Consider the following 20,709-nt stretch of genomic DNA (forward strand, 5'->3'; position numbering starts at 1 on the left):
ATGCGACATCAGTCGACCCCTGTTAGAATGGCTGTTATCGAAAAGACAAGAAATACCAGGGGTCAAGGAGAATGTGGAGAATAGAGGCCCCTTCTGCACGGCTGGCGGGGATGTAAGTTGGTGCAGCCACTCTGGAAAACGGCGTGGAGCTTCCTCGAAGAGTTAAGAATAGAACTCCCCTAGGATCCAGCAGTTCCACTTTGGGATATTTATCGGAAGAGAACAAAAACACAAATTTAAAAGATACCTGCACTCCCATGTTCATCGAAGCATGGTCGCAATAGCCAAGATACGGAAATAATCTAAGTGCGCCCCGATCGATGAATAGATAAAGAAACTATAGTGTATAAATACAGTGCAATATTAGCCATGGAAACAAGAAGGAGATGCTGTCATCTGCGACAACACGGATGAACCTCGAGCGCATTAAACTAAGCGAAATAAGTCAGAGGTAGACGAATACGCCATGACCTCTTGTATGAGGGATGTAAGACAACACAACAAAATCCTCACAGATACAGAGAACAGGTTGGTGGTTGGTTGCAGGAGGTGGGGTGAGAGGAAATGGGCGAAGCGTTTTATTTTGTTTTTAGTTTAAATCTATTGAATAAAAACTAAAAACAAAACAAAATCAACGATGACAACGCTAACCTGGGCATCTGAGAATAATCGCTAGGAGAGTTTTCGCCATCGTCTTCGCCGTCACCGCCAACCTCGCAGACTCGTTGAAGGAGTGGATGGAGGGACGTAAGTGGCACCTCTGGCCTGACGCTGCCGCCCGGCTCTCCCCAGACGGTCAGTTCAGAGCCCCTGTGCGGTCCCCTCGGGCCCCGAGTGTGTTTCCAGGCCACATAGCACCGAGACGCGGCTCAATCAGGACCTCGTGTGAGGAACCGCAGGCAGGACGCGGATGGCCCTCACCTCCTGGAAGCCGAGGCCCACTCTGCCACCCGCTCTGGGAGCCAGCCGCCACCACGTGGCAGCCAACGCCATTTTCTCTGGAGCGCCTTCCTTGAACGCCGCAGCCCCTTGGGTCATCGGGAGGCTCTGAGAGCCCCTTTTTGGTGGAATCCCAATTTCGTTCTGGGGAAATATGGACTCCCGAAGTCTGTTCCTGTCCCTGAATTCTGATTTGCCACCTTATAACCGTTAGGATTTTTAAGGAGAATAGTGGAAAAAACTAACACATGAGTCGATTTAGTTCCTTCGATTGTAACAGGACTTAAGAGAATTTAGAATTTTGAGTAGTTTTACTTACTTCTCTCCAGGAGTTATCGATGGTTTGCGGACAGGCTCAGCACCGGAGTAGCAGCTGCCAGCAGTAGGTGCGCGGACACGTGCGGCCTCGCGATACATTTCGTGCGTTTGATTTTACCTTGGTCATTGGGAGAGCGATCTGTAGCCCTGCCAGTGGCTTTTCAATGTGAGAAAGACAACTTTAAACGCTTCACAACGATCTCTGTCGCAGCGTGCTTTTTCTGAATATATAACATTCTATCTTATAACAAGCTATAACCACATACGAGGGAGTGGAAAAAGTAAAAGAAATGGCCAGATAATTCAGACTTAAAGGTGACCGAAATAGCTATCTGAATAATTATATTTACCTTAACCGAATGACACATCGATTATCCATGTGACTTTGCCACATAGCTCAATGCCAATGGGAAATTCAAAATCTTTTTGGAATGTTTGTTTTTACCTTAAAAATCTGCTCTTGGTGTAATATGCAACTTTCTCCCCACCACAAGGCCCTGTTTTGTTAGTTAAATTGAAATAAGAAAATGTAAAGACTATATTATTATTAATTATTCACGAAAGAGGGAGGGCGAGTTCATCGTTTGACCTCACAACAAAATCGCCACGACTGTGCTTATTTGTGCCTAAGGAGTTATCAGCACGGCGGTGAGATGCATCTGCAGCTGGAGGGCATGGTTCAGGCCATTGGCATGTGTTATAAGGAGGCTCATGTTGCAGCCGTCTGCACCATCCTTAGCCTGAAGATAAGTAGCAGACTTTAGTTTCCACCGCTACTGGTCTTTCAATCTTCAGTTAGAACAAATGCTCTGGCTGAGCTCGGTCTGCATCCTCCAAGTTTATCTTTCAGGACCCACGAAGAGCCATGGCTTCGCTCTCTGCCCCCCGGCCTCCAGCTCAGCCTTCCTGGAGGCGAGAGTCCAGGCCCCTTTGATCGTAGGGGGCTCTTCTTATATTTAAAAATGTAGAAATGCCAACACAAGGACAAATCAATCATATATATCACGCGTGTTTACGTTTGACAATTCAACACTCTTCACAGATAAACCAAAATAACAATGGTTTTCTATATGGCCTCACTGGTAAACAATCCAGTTTGAAGGTAAACCCCAAAGTCTTGATTTAAGGCACCTTGTAGACGTGACGGCTGGACCAAACAATGACGCGGGTCTTGCCTGTGACTAGGCTGGCAGGTAACTTAGCGGGGTCCTTCACAGGATGACCTAAGAGGACAAACTGATGAGTAGGTGATGGCCGGTGGGTAGGCAATCACAGGAAAGGATGTAAAGAAGGCTTTTTAGAAACCTAACCACTCCTAAGCTTCTTTCTTCTGGAGGTGATAATTAAATTACTCAAAGTACTTTTCCTTCGCATTCCTTAACACAACCCCTCAAATGCTTTCAGTCCCCAGGGTACTGCTGCCCAGAGGCGGCTCGAGACATCACGGCCACCCTCCCAAGCCATCCTCTGCTCTCCGAAATGGTGCTCACCGAGCCAGCCGAACAGAAATGAACGTTGGGGCGTGTTGCGCACTAGAAAAATCTAGCTAGAGATCAGCCTAGTCCCCGGCTTCCCAGGGTGTTTGGAGAATCTGTTTCTCTCATAAAAATGACTCAATAGATAAAAAGGCTACAGATAAGAACCAATCATTCTCATATGGAAGAAAAAAATGACATCGAAAAATATTATTCCTCCTTAGTAATTAGAAAAACGCTAACTAAAGTAGTAACCTTAAAGTAACATTTTACATATCCTGAATTAACAAACAAAAATTGTCATTGTAACACCCAACGCCGTGAGAAAGCCTGTAAGCCCACCTGCTGCCGCTAACATTAAACCGAAAATCAGCGCGGCGATTTATCCACCGAAAACCACAGAGCGTTTCCCTTCGTTGAACCAGGAGCCTCACTCGCGAGAATCATTTCAAGGAAATAATAGAACCAAAGGAGCAGACCGCGCACCGAAGCGTTTACGGCATCAGCCTCTGCAACACGGAAAATCGGGACCGGAGGGCGCGTGGGCGGTTCCCGCTCCTTCGACTCCCGAGCCGTCACTCGGTCTTTAAAAGTCACAGTCGCGTGCGGTGTATCTCAGCCCTGAGACGGACGGACGGGCGCGGCGACTTGGCGAGAGCGCCACTCGAGTGGCCCCTGGTGCCACCAGGGCCCTTGGCGGCCTCCCCGGGCTGCTGGCTGCTTCCCGGCTCTCAGTCCCGCTCACAGGTCACTCAGCGGCCACTCTCGCGGGCCCGCCCTGAGCGCCACCCTCGTTCCCGCAGCACCCGTGTCCCGTCCCTTGCTGGGGCCACTGTCCTGGCCGCCCCTTGCCTGGCCAGCTCCCTCAGGGACCACGCCACCCACATCGCTGTGCCCGCGGCTGCGAGACGGCCACACGCTCCGTCCCGAAACCTCAGAGGCTGGACAGCTGCCCGCAAGGTCAGGCGGGAGCCTGCGTCCTGCCCTCGGCCGGGGCTCGCTGTCCCCTCCTCTCGCCCTGCCGCCGGGCAGCTGCCAGCTCTGGAATGGTCACCGGGCAGATCACCAGGGCCTCGGCACAGCGACCGCCCTGTCCCCACACAGGCCCGACCCTCCCGCAGCGCTGTCCAGGGTGGCCGGCCTCCCGCCCGCTGCGGATCGGGGTCTCCGCACAGGCCAGCACGGTGGCAGCCGCAGATGCTCCCTATGCCGACCCCCTGGACTCCCCCAGGCCCCGCACAAACCGCAGGTGTGCAGGGGCCGGCCTGCCACAGGCCTTCGAGTCCGCCGGCAACGCGAGTCGTGGCCGCAGAGGCGGCAGGGTGCACCTGCGGGAGGCTGGGGCTAAACGGGGTGATGGGCTGAGCACCCCCACTCGTTGGAGGACAGCAGCCCCCGGGACGCGGCCTTGGAGCGAGGGCCAGGAACAGTCAGGCCCCTGGTCAGGGCCTCTCCACCCGCCTCCCGACATATGTGGCGTCCAGACCTAACACAGCCAGGCCACCCTACCTGAAACGCCACCACGCCGGTCTTGTTCGCGAGGACATTGGCCCAAAACACTGAGTCTGCCACTCAAATGTCAAATTTGGGACCTGGCGGGGGCAGCCATGGGGTCCACCACCATCCCGGGGACCTAGGGCCATGCTTCAGAGAATCTGGAAGAGGAGGGAGGCTTTCTTTGGGCTCAGAGGCCTGGGCAGGGAACGTGGGGGACGCAGTGATGTTAGCTGTCAAGGAAGGAGCAGCAGAGCATGTTTCCTAACCGCCTGGGCCCGGGGCTCCTCGTGCCGCAGTAAGACATGGGCAGGACACGGCCCAGCTGTTCCTTCTGCGCGACGGTCTCTCCTTGTGGTTGGCAATAGGCAAGGAGCCTCTCTGTGTCTCCCTGTCTCTCTGTCTCCCTGTCTCTCTGTCTCCCTGTCTCTCTCTGTGTCTCAATTCTCTGACTCACTGTCTCAATTCAGCTGCTTGCTGATATAAAACAGGAGTTATAGCACATTATTCTTAGTACGTGTTAAGCACCAATTAGTATTGCCAAACGCAAAATAAGAAAACTCGAATATGTTATTTTGCAAGTAAGTCCGTAGGAATGCTACATAACATCGACCTTAGTGTGGCTTGAGGCACAAGTTTCGGGTTTGCAATGAAAAACAAAATCCACTTTTTCCTGTTGGTTTGCCCGGACTACATCTCTGCAGTCGGCCAGGAGAAAAATTGGAGCTTAGGAAAACTACTGAGTGAAAGCTTAAGCCATAGATTGTTTGCTTTTAAAGTCCCACAACCAAATATGTCGATCAGAGATGCCGGCAGGGTCCAGGAGACCAGTGTAGACTAGAACAGCAGAGCACACGTGAGTCATAAACACCCCGGAGATGGGGGCTCCGCGTTCGGGGTGCATCCAGGTGACCACGAACTCCAGCTTCTGCCTGACTTGGAGGTAAAGTGGCCAGCGTCCTGCCGTTTTCTGAGGCTATCAGACGATGTAGCGGAAGGCTTACTCTGTGGTGTTCTGTGGGCTGTGCGTCCTGTCCTGTCCAGGGGGACACTTAAATCCTGGACAACTTAAATCCTTGGTATCACAGGGGACGCAGTGACGATAACTCCTGAAATTTGTCAAGGGCTTATTATGTTCATAAAGATATAACACAGTTTCTCTTATTGTATCCGCGCACCTGTTTCTATAGGTAGGTGTTATGACTCCTGGTTGCAAAGCTGTTTGCGTTTGCAAAGAGCCTGTCAACAAGGCCTCAGCCCCCTGGGGATACTAGCGTTTTTTATTTCCATGCAGCCTTTATCTGGACTCACCCACTCTTAAAACTCTGATTCAGAGGAAGGCAATTGTGTGCGCTAAACTGAGGAATTTTAAGAGATAAAAATGTAACCCAGGCAAATAAACATTCTTTATTCAAAAGTATCAAAAGTCAGCATATTTCACCTATCAGCATTTCCAACAAGCTTTAGTTTCAATTCTTATACAAACCCAATTTTGCTGCTATGGAAAATTAAATAGCTACATTTTAATCCTCCGCCCACAATTTAGATACTTACTTCTCCCTCCCTCTTTCCCTCTCTCCCTCCCTCTCTCTCTCCCTTTTCCTCCCTCCCTCCCTCCCTCCTCTCTTTCTTTTACCATGAGGCCAAATCTTTGACTGTATTTTAGCAAAGCCATGAACATCTGTAATAATGTTCCTAGCCAAGCTCAAGTCTTTTCAGATAGTGCTCTGCATTAATAGACTTTGGGGTGAAGTAGGTATCTCTTGTCACATTTACTCACCAGTGTAGAAGCTGATAAAGATTGATAGAGCTTTGAAAGATATCGTGAGGTTATTTTAAACTGAGATCCTTGTAAAAGGCTTGAAGGTTTTAACTCGGTCCCTTTACAGCAGCTCACTCAGTTCAGCCCAGAGGATTGCTTTGCTTTGTTCATTAAATATATGATTTTTGCATTAATTGAGCTCATTTGATGAGAAAGGTTTCCACTCTGTAAAATTTCCAGCTAATTGCTTGGAAATCTATTCCAATTCTGTACCTAATAATTCATTTTAGACTCTTCACAGAGCGGATAGCTCAGGCAAGCCGAGGTCGCCGCCAAGGTCCAGGAAGCGTCTGGTCTCCAGAAACGGCATAAGGCGTCTGCATCGGAGGCACCATTCGTGTTTATCTGTTTAATTATTTTGTTGCAACAGAACTAATTGACCATCGGGGCCACAAAGGTCTTTTGCTTTGTGGCTCCATGCCCCGCTAGGCCGGCTATTAATCTGGAACGATTTCGCCACACCTCGTCATGGCGGTGCTCGCCAGTGTAGGCACAAGCGGGCTTCTGACTTCTGGGTCCGACGCATCGATGAAAGTTCTAACAAAGATAATGTGCGAAATGCATCTCCTCGTAGCTTAACTGCACTTTCTGATAGCGTTCGTTAGAAACCTGACACTTCTTTCGTTTCTGTGCTTGATCGCACACGGACACACACGCACACACACACACGCACAATCAGAGCTGAAGATAGGTTGTAGCATTAACGTGTCCTGGAAATGGAAAACTGCAGTAACAGCTGTCATCTGGGGCGCAAAGTGGCTCATTTTAAAAAGTTTTCGGCATCAGTCTAAAGTAGTAAAATTATTTCCAGGAGCTTTGCATCACTCTTGAAAGCAGCAATCAATATTTCCTTTCCAATTGAAATCACTTATTTGGCTATTTCTTGAGTTGGCTGAAAAGTAGCATGTCACTATGTAAGAAGTTACATCGACCAAAATTTAGATATTAAATGAAAACACTCGAAAAAATCCAGCATTTTCTTCATCTTGGAGCAAAGGCTGCTAATATAGTGAATGGGATAAATATAGTGGATGGGAATTTGGAAAAAGAAGGTTTTTCCTCGCTCTCTCAAATTTAAGGGTGATCCAAGTAACCCCCCTTTTAAATCAAGGAAGACTTTGGAAAAAAGATGAGGCTAACTACAAAGACACTCCATCTACTTAAACTCATCTGATCAAACCTTTTTTTCAATTCACATAAATAATATTTCTGTGGATAAGAACTCACAAGTATGTAAGTAGTATATAAAGAATAAGAATTAGGCAAATTGTCATCACCACATTTAACATATAATCTATTTAGAACTGAATTTATTTCTATCGTCTCTGGATTCAGAAAACCTGCCAAGTAGTAATTTATTCATTCATTCATTTATCCCTTTTACAAATGTTCACTTTGATGCCAGCAAAGGAGGTTTATAATATATGTAGTGCGATCCTATCAAAAGGTGGCAAAATGTAAGAAAACTGAGTAAATATAAAACACTTCCTAAGGGACCCAGAGCGACATGTGAACAAGGGCGGGTGGCTAGATTACCGACTCCCGCTCTAGGAATTCAAACGAAAGAAAGATGCTTGCGGAGTCAGCTTCACGGAAGAAGTAAATCCATAACTAGCCTTGAAAAACAAGATAAGCTTGAACTTACCAGGAGAGAAAGGGAGCCACATTCCCACGGGAATTTTGAAGACATGAGTGAAACTTGCACACAGTGAGGGTTAGGAAGAATTCCAGTCTGAGTGGGGAAGGAGATCTCGCCGGAAAGGAGCAAAGGATAAGATTGGCTTCTGAAGGGAGAACAGATCGCAGAGGGCCCCAGACGGTGGGGGACTTGAATTAGATGCAGCATACAACACGCAGAGACAGTGATTGGGAAAGGTAATCCGCAGGGCGAACGGGCAGAGGGGAAGTTGAAAAGACCTGAAGATAGACCGCATACCGTCCGAACCTGAAATAACGAATCAGCCTGCGAGCTCTCACAGCGGCAAACTGGGTGAAGCGCAGGCGGTGAGGTCAAAGGTGATGCCGACCCTCTGAGCTCAGGTGGATAAAGTCGGTGCTTCCCACGAGGGAGACCCCGGAGGCCCTCCACACAGCACTGGATTCCAGCAGGCCCCATTCAGGAGCCGTAAGGACCAGATTCCCGAAGGAAGCCTGTAACCCCGCCTCGTCTTCATGGAGGGTGAACCTTGGACTCAGAGCCATAACCGGCCCCAACATCCGTGGCTGGAAGCTGGCTTTTCTTTCTCTTTAAGGATATGGAAAGACCGTTCAGATACCTACATGGTCCCCTCTTCCCTGTTCTCACCCTGTTCCTGCCACCTACGGTCACACATCTCCCCGACGCCTTGGGGCTGTCTGTAGCAGGTGTCCCGGACAGTGGCTCTCGAGCTGCTTCTCTGTCTTGCGCATATTAAAGCCTTATTACGTCCCTCTCTGTGAGACCACGTAACTAATATCCACAGGTCTAGAAATGAATCGTAAACGCTCGTAAAGACAGGAGGGACGGGATATGAAATTAATCCTAGAATCCACACATTGCTGCTGTATCCTATGGCACTGGAAAAAAAAAAAAGCCCTTGAAATTCGTCAGCCTTGATTTTTGTCTTCCTCCATAGAGCTCTGCAAAGCATGTCATTATTTCAAGAACATATAATGAAGCGAAGATAACACGATATAGTCTGTTTCATAAAAACGAAGCTAAGATGAGCGAATCCATGGGTCGCAGCGGGCAGAACACCCCCCGCCTCCCCCTGACAGGTACGCACCCAGACCCAGTCTCCTGACGATTCACCTTCCCCATGGGGCGAAGGTTCTCCTAGGTGCAAAGGCGACGTCTCGGCTCCCTTGCCCACTCCCTGTGTTGACACGGGGTGCCGAGACCTCTCTTTCCAGACCTTTCCACCATCCCTCTCGTTTCGCTGCAGCTACCGGTTTCTTGTTCAGCGCCCCAGTATCACGTGCTGCTACTTAGTGTCGTGCTGCTAAGGTATTTCACCTCTAGACCCCTCAGTTTACTCTTCTGTGCATTAATAATAGCATCATTATTAATATGGAGCCAATGATAGTATGTAGCTCGCAGGCTATTCTTAGTTTCGAACGACACCATGCTAGTGTTCGCTGTCGTTGTTTGTTGTTGTTACTCCGCCAGGAGAATGGCCAGCAGGTAATAGATTGAGGACAAGAGCTGAACTTGGAACTCTCTGCTCCTTTGTAGACACAGTCTGCCCACCGAATCACACTGGCCAACAACAGAAGAGACGATCTGTCCCGCCACAGGCTTGAATTCAGCTTTAATTTAGTGGCAATGAATCTATTGTTACAATTATCTAGTAGCAGAATAACTGGTGAACTCACCTGTTTTTCTCAGTACAGCTGCCATGTCGAACTTAGCCATTCGCCAGAGATGAACCTCGCTGGCCTTTCGCTAGTCTTGACGAAATCACTGTCAACGGAACACAGAAAAAAATTAACCCGTACATTTGGTCTTTATTCCAAGAAGTCAAAATCAATGTAGACTTATTGAAATAGCAGAAGGGAATAATTTGTGGTAGTGTGTCAACAAATAATATGAGTTTTTGACAGTGGTCTCTTAACTAGAACTAATTATAGAAAGGTTGATCCTTTGGGGTTTTCCTGGAACTTGATTCGAAAACTAAATCTGGTGCTTCTGAGATTTCTGACTAACTCTGAAGAATTATACAGTGGCTTTACGATCACTTTCTTATTCAAAATACATTGTGTCCATCGACTAACCATCAGTTCCAAAAGTGCGTTTCAAAGTTATGTCGTGATATTATAAAATGTGATGTTAGGATGGGCAAGGAACAGAGAAAAATCCCAAATTCAGCCCCGGCTTTGCACGGGAGAGGTAACTGGGATTCAGAGAAATTAAGTCGGCTTTCCACAGGTAAACACCTGGTGGGCCACTAAGTTCCTGAAAGATAATGTTGCAAGTCATTTGCCTTGAAGCCGAGTTTTTCCCGCTATGCCGCTGTTATATACATACACTCCACTGTTCATTTCCTGGAGGAATAAATCCACTTCGCTGTCGGAAAATGCCCATTGTTTAGAAATTTTCCCTGTCTATCTGATGGGAAATTTAAATATTCCACCAACAATTGGGCCACAATCCCTGATACCTTCAGTTTCGCAGGTGATCAGATGCCCCACTTGGAAGGTAGAAAACCTTTCTTGAGTCTTCAAATCTGTGATGGCTCTGGAGAGTGCTTTGGTCATCTACCTCCAGTATCAAAAAGGGAGGAAGAGAGAGAGACCTCCGGCTGGGAATCAGGGTCCTGCTTCAAAGCTTTTATCTTCAGAGGAAAGAAGTCTTGTGAATTCCATTAACTTCAACAAGATCTGAGAAGATTTGAAAGATTTACAGTCTTGGGCATCTCCAGCACGCCAGGTGCCGTTGTTACTCTAAGTTTTAGGGTGCAAAAACATCACAGCGTGATTCACACCCCCATGAACCAAGACTTTGGGAACATCCATTGCATGGTGATACTTGAGTATGCTGAAAACCGCCACTGTACGAGAGGATGTGGAGTCAGCCAAGGAAGGGTGGGCTCAGCTCGGGCCAAACACGGAAACACCCGGTGTTCCGAATTGAAAGCTGTGTTATGGTTAAGAAAACAAAAAATCAGTCCCTTCTAGATACCACAGACAAGCTAAAACGAGGCAGCGAAAGAAGCATTTGTTTAGAATTCTAAAAGCAGGCAACATCCAAACATCTCCCCAAACAGCTCCTTCTCTTGCTCAGTGTAGAGAAGCGACTTGGGTCCTCAGTTTTCCTCCCATCTTCCTTTTCTCTTCCTTTCCCTCGTCTCCAGAAAAGACCAAGCCGGAATTCACAATCGTCCCCACTGTAATTATCCAGACTTTATTGGCTAAATCCCGCTTACATGGTTGTAAGTGCAAAGGGGGCCTTAACGTTTGGGTCGTCTCAATCTTTTAGCTGCTAAGTCCACCAAACCCAAAGGGAGACGTCGTTCAGAATCACCCAGCAGGAAAGCTGCGATGGCCTCATGTCACCAGGAAACACCTTATAAGAAGAATATTCGCAGTAACTTCCACCCGCACGTCCCTGCCGAGACCTGAACCCAGACCCAGAGGGCTCACTTTCTCCCCCCAGGGGGCTCGGTCGGAAGGAATGCAGTCAGCTGTGACGGATGACTGAGGGATGACAGGTCTCGACAGGTACAGTCCTCTGAGCTGGGCTTTCGAGCTCTTGAAATTCTTCAGCTCGGCTGGGAGAAACTAGAAATGCCTTTTCTGATCCAGAAAGAGACAACTGGGTCTCTTCTGTTATCGTTCATTCTTTTAATTCTGCTCAGCGTTGCCGCACAGGTGTCACCCAGTCCCAGGGGGGCATAGCCGGCAGGACAGGGGTCTCATCGTCCCTGCACGCTGGGCTCGCCAGCCATCTCCCCTGGGGGGACGACGTAGCCAAGTGCCCTCTGCAGGTCGCCTCACACGATGGCCACGCCCCCACCGAGAAAAGTTTCCGGCTGCTCTTGGCCTGGATTCGCGTTCAGATGCCACCTGTGCAGAGCGGCCACGCTTGGTGGCACTTCAGGTCCCACATGCGATTGGCCAGGGAAGCAGCGACAGAGCCGGGAGGGCACAGCCCGGCCGCGATGCCTCAGCAGCCATTCGTTTCAAACCTCGGTTTGATGACCGCGATGCAGCCTGGGGCGCACTGAGAGGACCGTCTGCCCAGCTCACTGGCCGCTGCCGCCCACGGCGACGGTGACCGCTGGCCTGTCAGGATAACCACCCTGTTACATGTCCGAGGTCCTTGCAGATTCCCCCAGTTGTCTAAAGTGCTGTTTGAGACATCGGGGTCACATGGTCCAAACTCGAACGCGCACGTTTGGTAACCGCGGTCCGGGTGTCCTCCCTGTGTCCTGACGCACTCCGGTGGTTTGTAACTGAGTCTCCCAGCCTAGTGCTCCCTTTCAGAGAGTGTGCTCCTTGGCGTCTGGGCACCTAGCTCGCGAGCAGTGTCAGGGCGACACGTGGGGACGTGCACACGCGCTCCTCCCGCGGCTGCCGCCTCCCCGTGGGGGTCCTGCAATGCCGTGGCTCCTGCCGGGACATTCGCGACGTCAGCGGAAGCGCCTCCTTTCCCAAAACCACGCCGATGTGCTTTCTTAGTCACGACCAGCAAGTGGAGGGGGCTTTCGTAAATTATTTCGTCTGTCGCTGCCGAGTGACTTAATTGCTCAGGCGTGTGGAGTGCGCACCCCGAAGCGAGCGTTGATGTGGTTCCTATTTCCCACGGCTTCACTCCCAAATCACGTCTCCGTGCGCGACTGTTCGTGTAAGAATACCTGCCTGTACCTTTAACGTTTAACGGGACAACGCGAGAGTCAGAAAAATCCAGATTCGAACTGAGCTCCTGGAGCCTCCCCGTGGCCACACCTACGTTCTTTGACTGCCCTCCACATGTCTGAGATGAGAGGCCTGGGGTGACCAACCGAAAGGCACTGCTAAGTGCTCTCTCGGGACGTGGGGCCCAGAGGCCACCCAAGCAGCGGGAAAGACGCCTCCTCCCCCGGGCTGCGTGAGCTCAGAGTGACGAGCCACACGTCTGCCTTGCAGGCGGATGGGGTCTCCGCATTCACCCTTAGGCTTCTCAGCTAGATGAGAGGCAACCCCAAGGTCATGGCCCTGAGTCGCGTGACCCTGCCGTGCCTGGCAGAGTGCTCAGTCCACAGAGAGGACATCACGTCACAGTAACCGCTGTCACCGCCCTAACCCCAGGCGCCCCTCAGGGCAGAGAAGCGATGCTGCCAGCCCCACTTGGCACGGGGGTGGGAAGGCCTTGCTCTAGCCACCAAAACTGTTCTTTTTTTCATTTTTTTCCTTTTTCCTATAATAGTAGTAACTCAAAAAATAATAGTCATAAAGCTTCTACACAGTCTAGAAATTGCAAAACTGCTCAGAAAATGCGTCATCAAAATCCTGTGTGCCACGTGTCTGCCGCTGGCCCGTGTCCACTGCATAGTGGCACCCGTGTGAAAGGTGCATGTCTCTCATGTACCCTCCCTCCCAGTGGGCCTCGGTGACGAGGTGTTACAGTGGTCACATCACAGTCATGAGCCGAGTTTATGTACCAGAACTTGAGACTGGGAAATGCACATGTCCTAGTTCTGACCAAAACGGCATCTACGAAGAGGATGGTTTTAAGGGGGGGTCAGACAGAAAAAGAATCTGTGTACGCTTAAACGTGTTGCCTACATAATCAGAACCAGTTTCCACATTCGGACCAATAAATGCATTTACAGTAATTCTTGATGGGGAACAGTTGCATGCCTCCTACAGGCAAGAACCTCTACAAAGACAAGTGGAACCCCTTCTTCTCTGCCGGCTCCCCCTTTAAAAATACAAACGCCGTCTGCTCGAAACCTTTGTTACAACCCTGTTTTTTGGAGTTATAAGTAAAACATATCTTTTCCATCATCAATGTGTCCTTTCAGCTGCTGTACAGAAAATAGACTCTGAGCCTTCTAAATTGAGAAGTCATCTTCCTAATCAGAATTGACAGTTGTCAATAAGCATTTTTTTTAAGCATCCCGTTCTCACAGCGTATTTTCCAACGGCGTCATATGCATTTAAAAGATGGTGAGCATCAGCTAATCCCCTCAAGTTCAGTTTTGAAATAGAGACCGCATTGCTCGCCTGCCCCTCCACGTGGCTTGACAGCAGACCGTGCCCTGTCATCACTACGGCATGGCGAAGAGAGAATGTGCTGCTTCTTGGGTCTTTTTTTTTTTCCCCTGCCCCAGTGGTACATATTCTGCACCACAAAATATTCCAACTCCAACTCACTTTTTGAATAAGCGACTTCTGTTCTGTTCTGTTCTTTTAGTCATTTGGGATTGTACACTGTTGCAGAACAAAAAAGCTACATAGTTTGCTTACTCCTACAGTTAAATACTTTTTTAAAAAAAGTAAGAATAGGTTTTTATCGAAATAAAGTCTTGCTTGTCGTCGTGGCATGCTGGAAGGCAGTAGAAAAATGGGGTGTGTTCAGCTCCGCATCGTGTGCGGACTTTCCAGACACCCTCTGCCTCCATCGGGAAAATATGTCTGTCCCATGATCTATTCAGTCTTTGACCTTTTGACTAATATGCCAACAAAAGGCACCATTTATTAGTGACAAATTTACGCATCTCTGTCCATAAGGACACAAGGCAGCTCCGTGAGCCATGGTGTTTGCCATGTGCCCACCAGGAGGTGTGGGCCACGGGCTGGGCTGTCCTGTGCACGCCTAGGTCACGCCACCATCTCCCTAAGTCACCTCTTTGATGACCAGGAGGAGCTTGTCAAGAATGTCATGTGGCTTGGAGAGCAAGGCTTCCCAGGACACGAAGAGCAGCCGAGGCCTCCCGCTTCGCCCCTGAGACTAGAATCTGGGAAGCCGAAGTCGCTCCCACCAGAGCTGCTCTAATGTCGGTCGCCCTTGTCACACGCTCTGTCCCTGTCCCTCCTGCCCCTCCCTTCCCGGTCGCTGTGGTCCTGCCCTCTTTTGGACGTTGTCCCGTAACCCCTTTACTTTCCACACACACGTCCACCTTCCTCCTCTCTCTCAGTTCAAGCCAAGCACCTCTGCCCATCGGCAGCTTCCCCCGAGGGGCTGACACCACGCTGTCCTCCGCGGCGGGCAGTCAGTCCTGAGTTCAAGGACTCTCCTTGGACCGCCGCGTAAATCAAAAAAAGGGAGGTAAAAAAGCCTGCTTCCTTCAAGTGTGTATTCATCTACCTTTTTGTTTACAAAAGGTCTACCTTTTGCTCAAAAATAATAAGGCATGAAGCCTTTCGTTCAAACATCTTATCTCCAGTTTGTTCTATAAAGCTATCATATGTGGGTATTTTAGATAATCAACTACTCTGTAAATCGAACTTTAACTTAAACCCAGCTTTTCGTGAGATAGCGGAAAGGCTCTGTCATGAGGGAGAGAGAGAGGCACCTAATTACAAAGGCTTTGTGAACCATTTTCAGTTCCTTTGTCATGAAAAATTGATATGCATTCTAGCCGTGTGACTCATAATCTTTCTCTTTCTGCAAATTAGTAATAATTCTGCCTGGCTCACCCCCACCCAGAGAAACTAATCAGGAGAGCAATTCATTTTCTCTATGCCATAGAAGACAGGGATGTTGCTAAGAAATTTCTGGAAAAATTAAGCAAAAGAATTGCTTACCTATGCTGTAGGGGGTTGTAATTTTTAAATTGAATTCTGGTCTGAACTATTACTCAATCTTTTTCAAAATGTCCCGAAAAACTAGGAGAAAAGGGGTTGACATCCCATTTTTCCCTCTCTTATTCCACATTCAAGCAAGATAAACATTCTGAAGCCATATTTGAATAAAGTAAATACTTAATCTGGCAAAGGGTACATGTTCACGTCGGTGTCTTGCCCTGTGTCCTCAGCCATCTGTCCGCCCAGCCCGCCCTGCGGCCCTCTGCTTTCGTCATCGATAAGACAGGGTGGTGTCAGCAGAGGTAAATGACAGATCACTCGCTGGGGAACAGAGGCCGTTTCAGTCCTTGAGACCCTGAGTGAAGTGCAGTATGAATGCGTAGCGACCATTATTAGAGGAAAAAGTGTGCAGTTCTGTCCTCTGGGTCGAAACTCTGTCAGGAGCCCGTGTGCTGGCCATTCCTCCTGTCCCCTGACGGGCCGGGTGAGAGCTGTGCCGGGTAGACCACCGGGCTCCCGAGGCCACCGGAGGCCGCCCTAGGAACTCCCTCCCTCGCAGTCTGAGAAGTGGCTGCAGGGGTCCCTTCGAGAGTCCCCCAGTCACCCGCCCGGGCCGACCCTGCCAGGACCTAGAGAGGCTCCCACACCAGCCGTGGCACAAACTCCCCGTGAAACCACGAGTGCCATTTGGACGTTCGGGGCCCAGTCAGAGCTGCCACAGCAGGAGGGGTGGGGGTGACCGCAGGGAACTGACCTTGTAGATTAGTAACACTTGGAGGACAAGGAGCCCACTGTATGCACAAAAGCAACGAAGAGGCGTTGGGGGGGGCCGAGCCCCCCATTCCAAGGCACACTCCCTTAAGTCACACGGGGCCCGGGCCCCGGCCCGACACCGGGGGCTCCTTCTGCAGGGGCCACGTTGGGATTTGGAAACACTCCGGGCCCCAGAGAACAGTCTTGACGTAGTTGTCCCATCTGAGAAAGAGGCCCCCCGACTTGTGCTCTGCAGCGTAGCCCCCGATACCTCCTTTTCACATCGTCTCTTATTTCTTTAGTTTATTTCCACGAACTCCTAAAACGGAAACTCCACATGAGCGCGTAAAAACGTCGAATGCCTGTGTCTCCTGACGCGCGTTCGAGAAGGTGCCTAGACTGACGTGTGGGACTTTTGGGGGGAAACTGCCAAACAATAACAGGGCTCTCTGTGTGTTTGCCCGCACCAGTGAACTCCGGCGACGGCATCGACTACAGCCAGCAGAAGAGGGAGAACATCGGAGACCTGATCCAGGAGACGCTGGAGGCCTTCGAGCGCTACGGAGGGGAAGACGCCTTCATCAACATCAAGTACATGGTCCCTACCTACGAGTCGTGCTTGCTAAACTAGCAGTGGGGACCGCTGGGGTTAGAGGGGGCGTCCCTTAGTGTTCTCGTCGTCGGCATCTGCTGCTATGAGCGTGTCTCTTGTTTGTGACTTCTACAGCTTTCTTTCCTACAGCTGCTAAAATAGTGGCTTCTGGGCCATTGGACTGTTAGCCCTATTGAGAGCAAGGCTTTCCAATACATAAATAGCGCCTGTTTCTTAGATTACAATAGTGTACTGTGCTTATTTGTTCCAAGAGAAGAATTGCTTCTTTATACGGCTCGGACAGAATAGGAGTCCGAGTTAAACCTTCGGTTGTATAGACAATAAAACTATGATTTTCATACGCAATTCAGCAATTGCTGTTCTGTGTCTGCCTGCCCTGAGGGTGATGTCAGAGGCTGTAAGGGAAGAGTTTATGCTGACCGCTTAATAGGTGTTTGTCATGGGAGACAAACGCCAGTTCAGCATCACCTCTCGGCAGCTGTGTGGAGCGATGTGCCTTGACATTTGATAAAACTATTGAGTCTGTATTCCTGTTACAGCGGGACGTGTAACAGCGGATGTGCAGCCAGTTACAAACTGCAGCCATAATGGAATGAATGCTTCCAGCCCATCGTGATCCGGGCTTGCAGGGGCTCTCCAGGTTATTTCAGGCGGGGCGGGGGAGAAAGTGGGGGCGGGGCAGGGTTAGGTATGAAAGGCATGTATGACATGGTATGACATGGCAAACGCAATTTCAAATAGGCTGGTTTGAACGCTCGTCCCTCCACGTTATGACGTGCCACTCACGGAGAGTATCCAGTAGTTTGTTCAGGCCTCTTAATCATTTCTGCAAATGGCTTACGGGCCTTTTAATCATTTCATCTTGACGTTTAGCCCTTGAAGCAAATCAGGTTTTTTCCTTTGGCAACCCTGCTTTCCTCCCACTGGTTGGATGGCTTCTCACAGCAGCTCTCTGCAGGGCTGATGGCAATATTTTGGAATTTTATTGAGACTAAAAAAAAAAAAGATAGAAAGAAAAAAAAAAAGACAATGAACGTGTACTTTTTCATTCAACTGAAAAAAAAAAATAAAAGGTGCCTGGGAGAGAAAGCCAAGCGTGAGGCCCTGGGCCTAGAGTCGATGGCGAGGCTGGCTCGCCGGGCCCTGAGCTCGGGGCGTTGGAAACGCAGCCCAAAAAGCTTCGCGAAGCCGGAACACTGACTTTGCAGGCCTGAGAAATGCTGTCGCCGCCCAGAAGTGCCCAGAGTCTCCCTTTCTGTAGCAAAACGCAATTTCTGCACACAAAAAAAAGTGAAGAAATGAAATGCGCTCCACCACACGGAGCATCGGCCTCGAGACTCTGCCACTAATTGCTCGAGACACGAGTTTCCAGCAGCAAACGCCGAATTCGAAAACTGGCTCATTACTCACCTTCCGTGAGGCCTGGCTCAGCGCGTGAGATCCCGCATCCAGGCGGCTGCCCCCCTCGTTCCCATAAGCAGTTTTTAGGATAAATGGAGACGCACGACTGGGTAGGACAAATGGGCTTTCCCGGGTAATGTTTTGAAAAGGCAGCTAGAAGCCAACGCCGACAGGTCAAGGCAGGTTTTCCTCTCAACGACGGTGTCTGCACGCACCCGGAGCTGCTGTCCGGGCGTCGGCGATGGGCTCGCCGGGACACCGAAGTCCGTGGCACCGTTGGAAGGACAGGGCTCGCCGGTGCCTTCGAGCACCCCCGCTGGAACGCCCCGCGTGGCTCCGCCAGGACTCGCGAAAACAGTGCCCCTCGCCCGAGGTCTCGCTCACGACAAGTGCCTGGCGTGATGGGGAAGACCGGCCGCTCGGCCGAGAGCCTGACTCTGGTTCGGACCTGACACACCCCGGTCCTTCTCTCGGCTCCGTCACTGGCCGGCCCCGCTGCCTCGGCCACGCCGCTGCACCTCTCCCCAGCTGAGAACCGAGGTTCCTCCCGCCCGCAGGCAGGTCGCGAGCACTCGACAGGACCTCGGTGGAGCACCTAGACTGCTGGAAATGTATTTCAAAGAGAAACAGCGTCTGAGCAGTTTCTACGCTGGCCGAGCAATACCTGTTTGGAAAATCTTCAGACAGCGCTGTGCAGCATGGAGTTCTTTGTACGAAGAGATAATTTTGCGGAAAATCAAAATAACTGCAGAGCTAGCACGAAGTTTTCTGGAGGTTAAGGGATAATTACATCGTTTTATTAGCACAGAAGCAGACGTGGCCTCTGCTTTTCCTGCCTTCTCTCCCCCAGGTTAATCTTCCACTTCTCCCAAATAATGTCTGATCGACTCAGCGGAGAAGCAGGAAATGACGTCACGTTGCCGCGAGACAGCGGTGTCTTTCACCCGCTGCATCTTTTCCATCGAAACTTCCTGTCTAAGGGACCCCGAGGGTGCAGCGAGGGCAGGCGGGAAGCGCCCGGGTGGCAGCCCAGAGCTTTCGTTTGCCTGTTACGTTTCCTCGAAGTGATCACCCAGGTGTCACAGTCAGTCACGCTAAACGACAGGGAAAGCCCCAGACGTAGGGGTCACAGGATGTGGGTGGGAACTCCAAGCCTCTTACTCAGGGGCCTCGGAGCCCAGGACAAGTCACGTGCACTTGGTTTCCTGCCCCGTAGCTCTCTCTGCTTCTTCCCGGGGGCAGCGCAAGGGCCCAGCGATCGCAGCGGGGGGCGCAGGCCTGGCGCTCGGCAGTGGGAACCTCGCGGAGCCGGGCGTGAAGTCTCTCTCCACGGAGCAGCCGCGATCTTTGGCAAGTCACAGAAACTGTAAACCTCAAAGCCCTCGGCCCCGAATGGGCCCCGGGGTGTCTAGTTTACAGGTTCCATACAAGCATCGCAGGACAAATGCACAAGCGTGACAGGCTCGGCGGGGAGCCCAGCTGGGGGAGCGGGAGCAAGGGGGGTTCTGTGGACACAGGTGCCTGGCGCAGGGACGGGGAGCTGCCCAGTCATTGCGTGATGCACAGGAGGGCCCAGGCCTGACGTGTCTCGACGAGGTCCCCATGGGCCAGCAGTGGTCTCCGGCCCCCTCACAGGCATGGAGCTTGGTTACCACACGGGACCCAGCGAGAAGGACATCGGGCTCTCACGAGCCCACTGCACGCCGGCAGCCCCCTCCGCGGGCACCCACGCCCTCATGGGGGGGACTGCCCGCCCCTCCCCGCCACGCTGGAAGAACAGCACATAACATTTATGGGCCAATTGCATCTGCAAAACATCAGGCGGAAATACAGAGCTCGAAAATTCTGCGAAATGATTGCCCGCTTGGAGAACATGATGTTTAAAAGATTTCTTAAACAAACCCCTCTGGGGTTCACTCACATGCGATCTCTAGCGAAGCTTTGGTGTAGGCTGTGGACATCTCGGGGCACTGCGATTTAGAGAAGCTAAAACCGAGTGATTTTAAGTCTCCGTCGGTACCCCACTGCATCTCTTACGTCTGAGGCTATTTTGAGGTGTTTGTCACTAGCCCTTTGCCAGCAGAGGCTGGGAAGCTCAAAGGCGGTTTTATTTAAAGAAGAAATATACCTGGAAAAAGAGTCCACAAACATTTTTCTAAATATAGATTTCTACTCTCTGATGGGGCTTAAACCAGAGTCAGAAAAACTCTAATCCTTTTTAAACAATTCCCTCTGTGAAAACGCCCCTTTTCTAGAAATATACAACCTGACCAAGGCTGTCCAAGAGGGGGGTCGTTCTACATCTCAATGGGAAATGGCTGAGTCCCCCGTTCACGCCGGGACAATTCACATCCCCTACTTAAATATCTGGGGCCCGCACTCACACAGCCCGCAGACCGGCTGTGCTGCAGGCCGGTCAGCGGTCACTCAGTGGCCACTCAGCCAGGACACGTTTCCGGGCTTCGCCATCTATGCTCCTGTCCCCTGGTGGGGGGAGCGGGGCTGCCCAGAAAGTCACGCAGCACCTTTTCTCTATAAGACCCCGAAAGCAGGGCCTGCCTCAGCTCAGCCAACCTCGTTTCTTCTAAAACAAGCTTATCAGAGGTGGATCAGACTTTCTGGTTACTAGACTCGCCGACACCCACCGAGGTGGGGCCGCCCGTGTTCTGAGCAGAAGAGGCCAC

At 50.6% G+C, this 20,709-nt stretch overlaps 1 protein-coding gene across 1 annotated transcript in view; it reads left to right on the plus strand.

Moving 5' to 3' along the window:
* PACRG (parkin coregulated) overlaps positions 1 to 17,148 on the plus strand; it is a 432,037-nt gene extending 414,889 nt beyond the window's left edge. Inside the window, exon 5 of the mRNA XM_039881247.1 lies at positions 16,482 to 17,148. Within this exon, the coding sequence (XP_039737181.1) occupies positions 16,482 to 16,642 (161 nt within the window). The 3' untranslated portion in view covers positions 16,643 to 17,148. The remainder of the gene's footprint in view (positions 1 to 16,481) is intronic.
* The last annotated feature ends 3,561 nt before the right edge of the window (positions 17,149 to 20,709 follow it).

The sequence above is a fragment of the Pteropus medius genome, unplaced genomic scaffold (genome assembly GCF_902729225.1).
Source record: "Pteropus medius unplaced genomic scaffold, Ma_sr-lr_union100, whole genome shotgun sequence".
Classification (NCBI taxonomy): Eukaryota; Metazoa; Chordata; class Mammalia; order Chiroptera; family Pteropodidae; genus Pteropus; species Pteropus medius.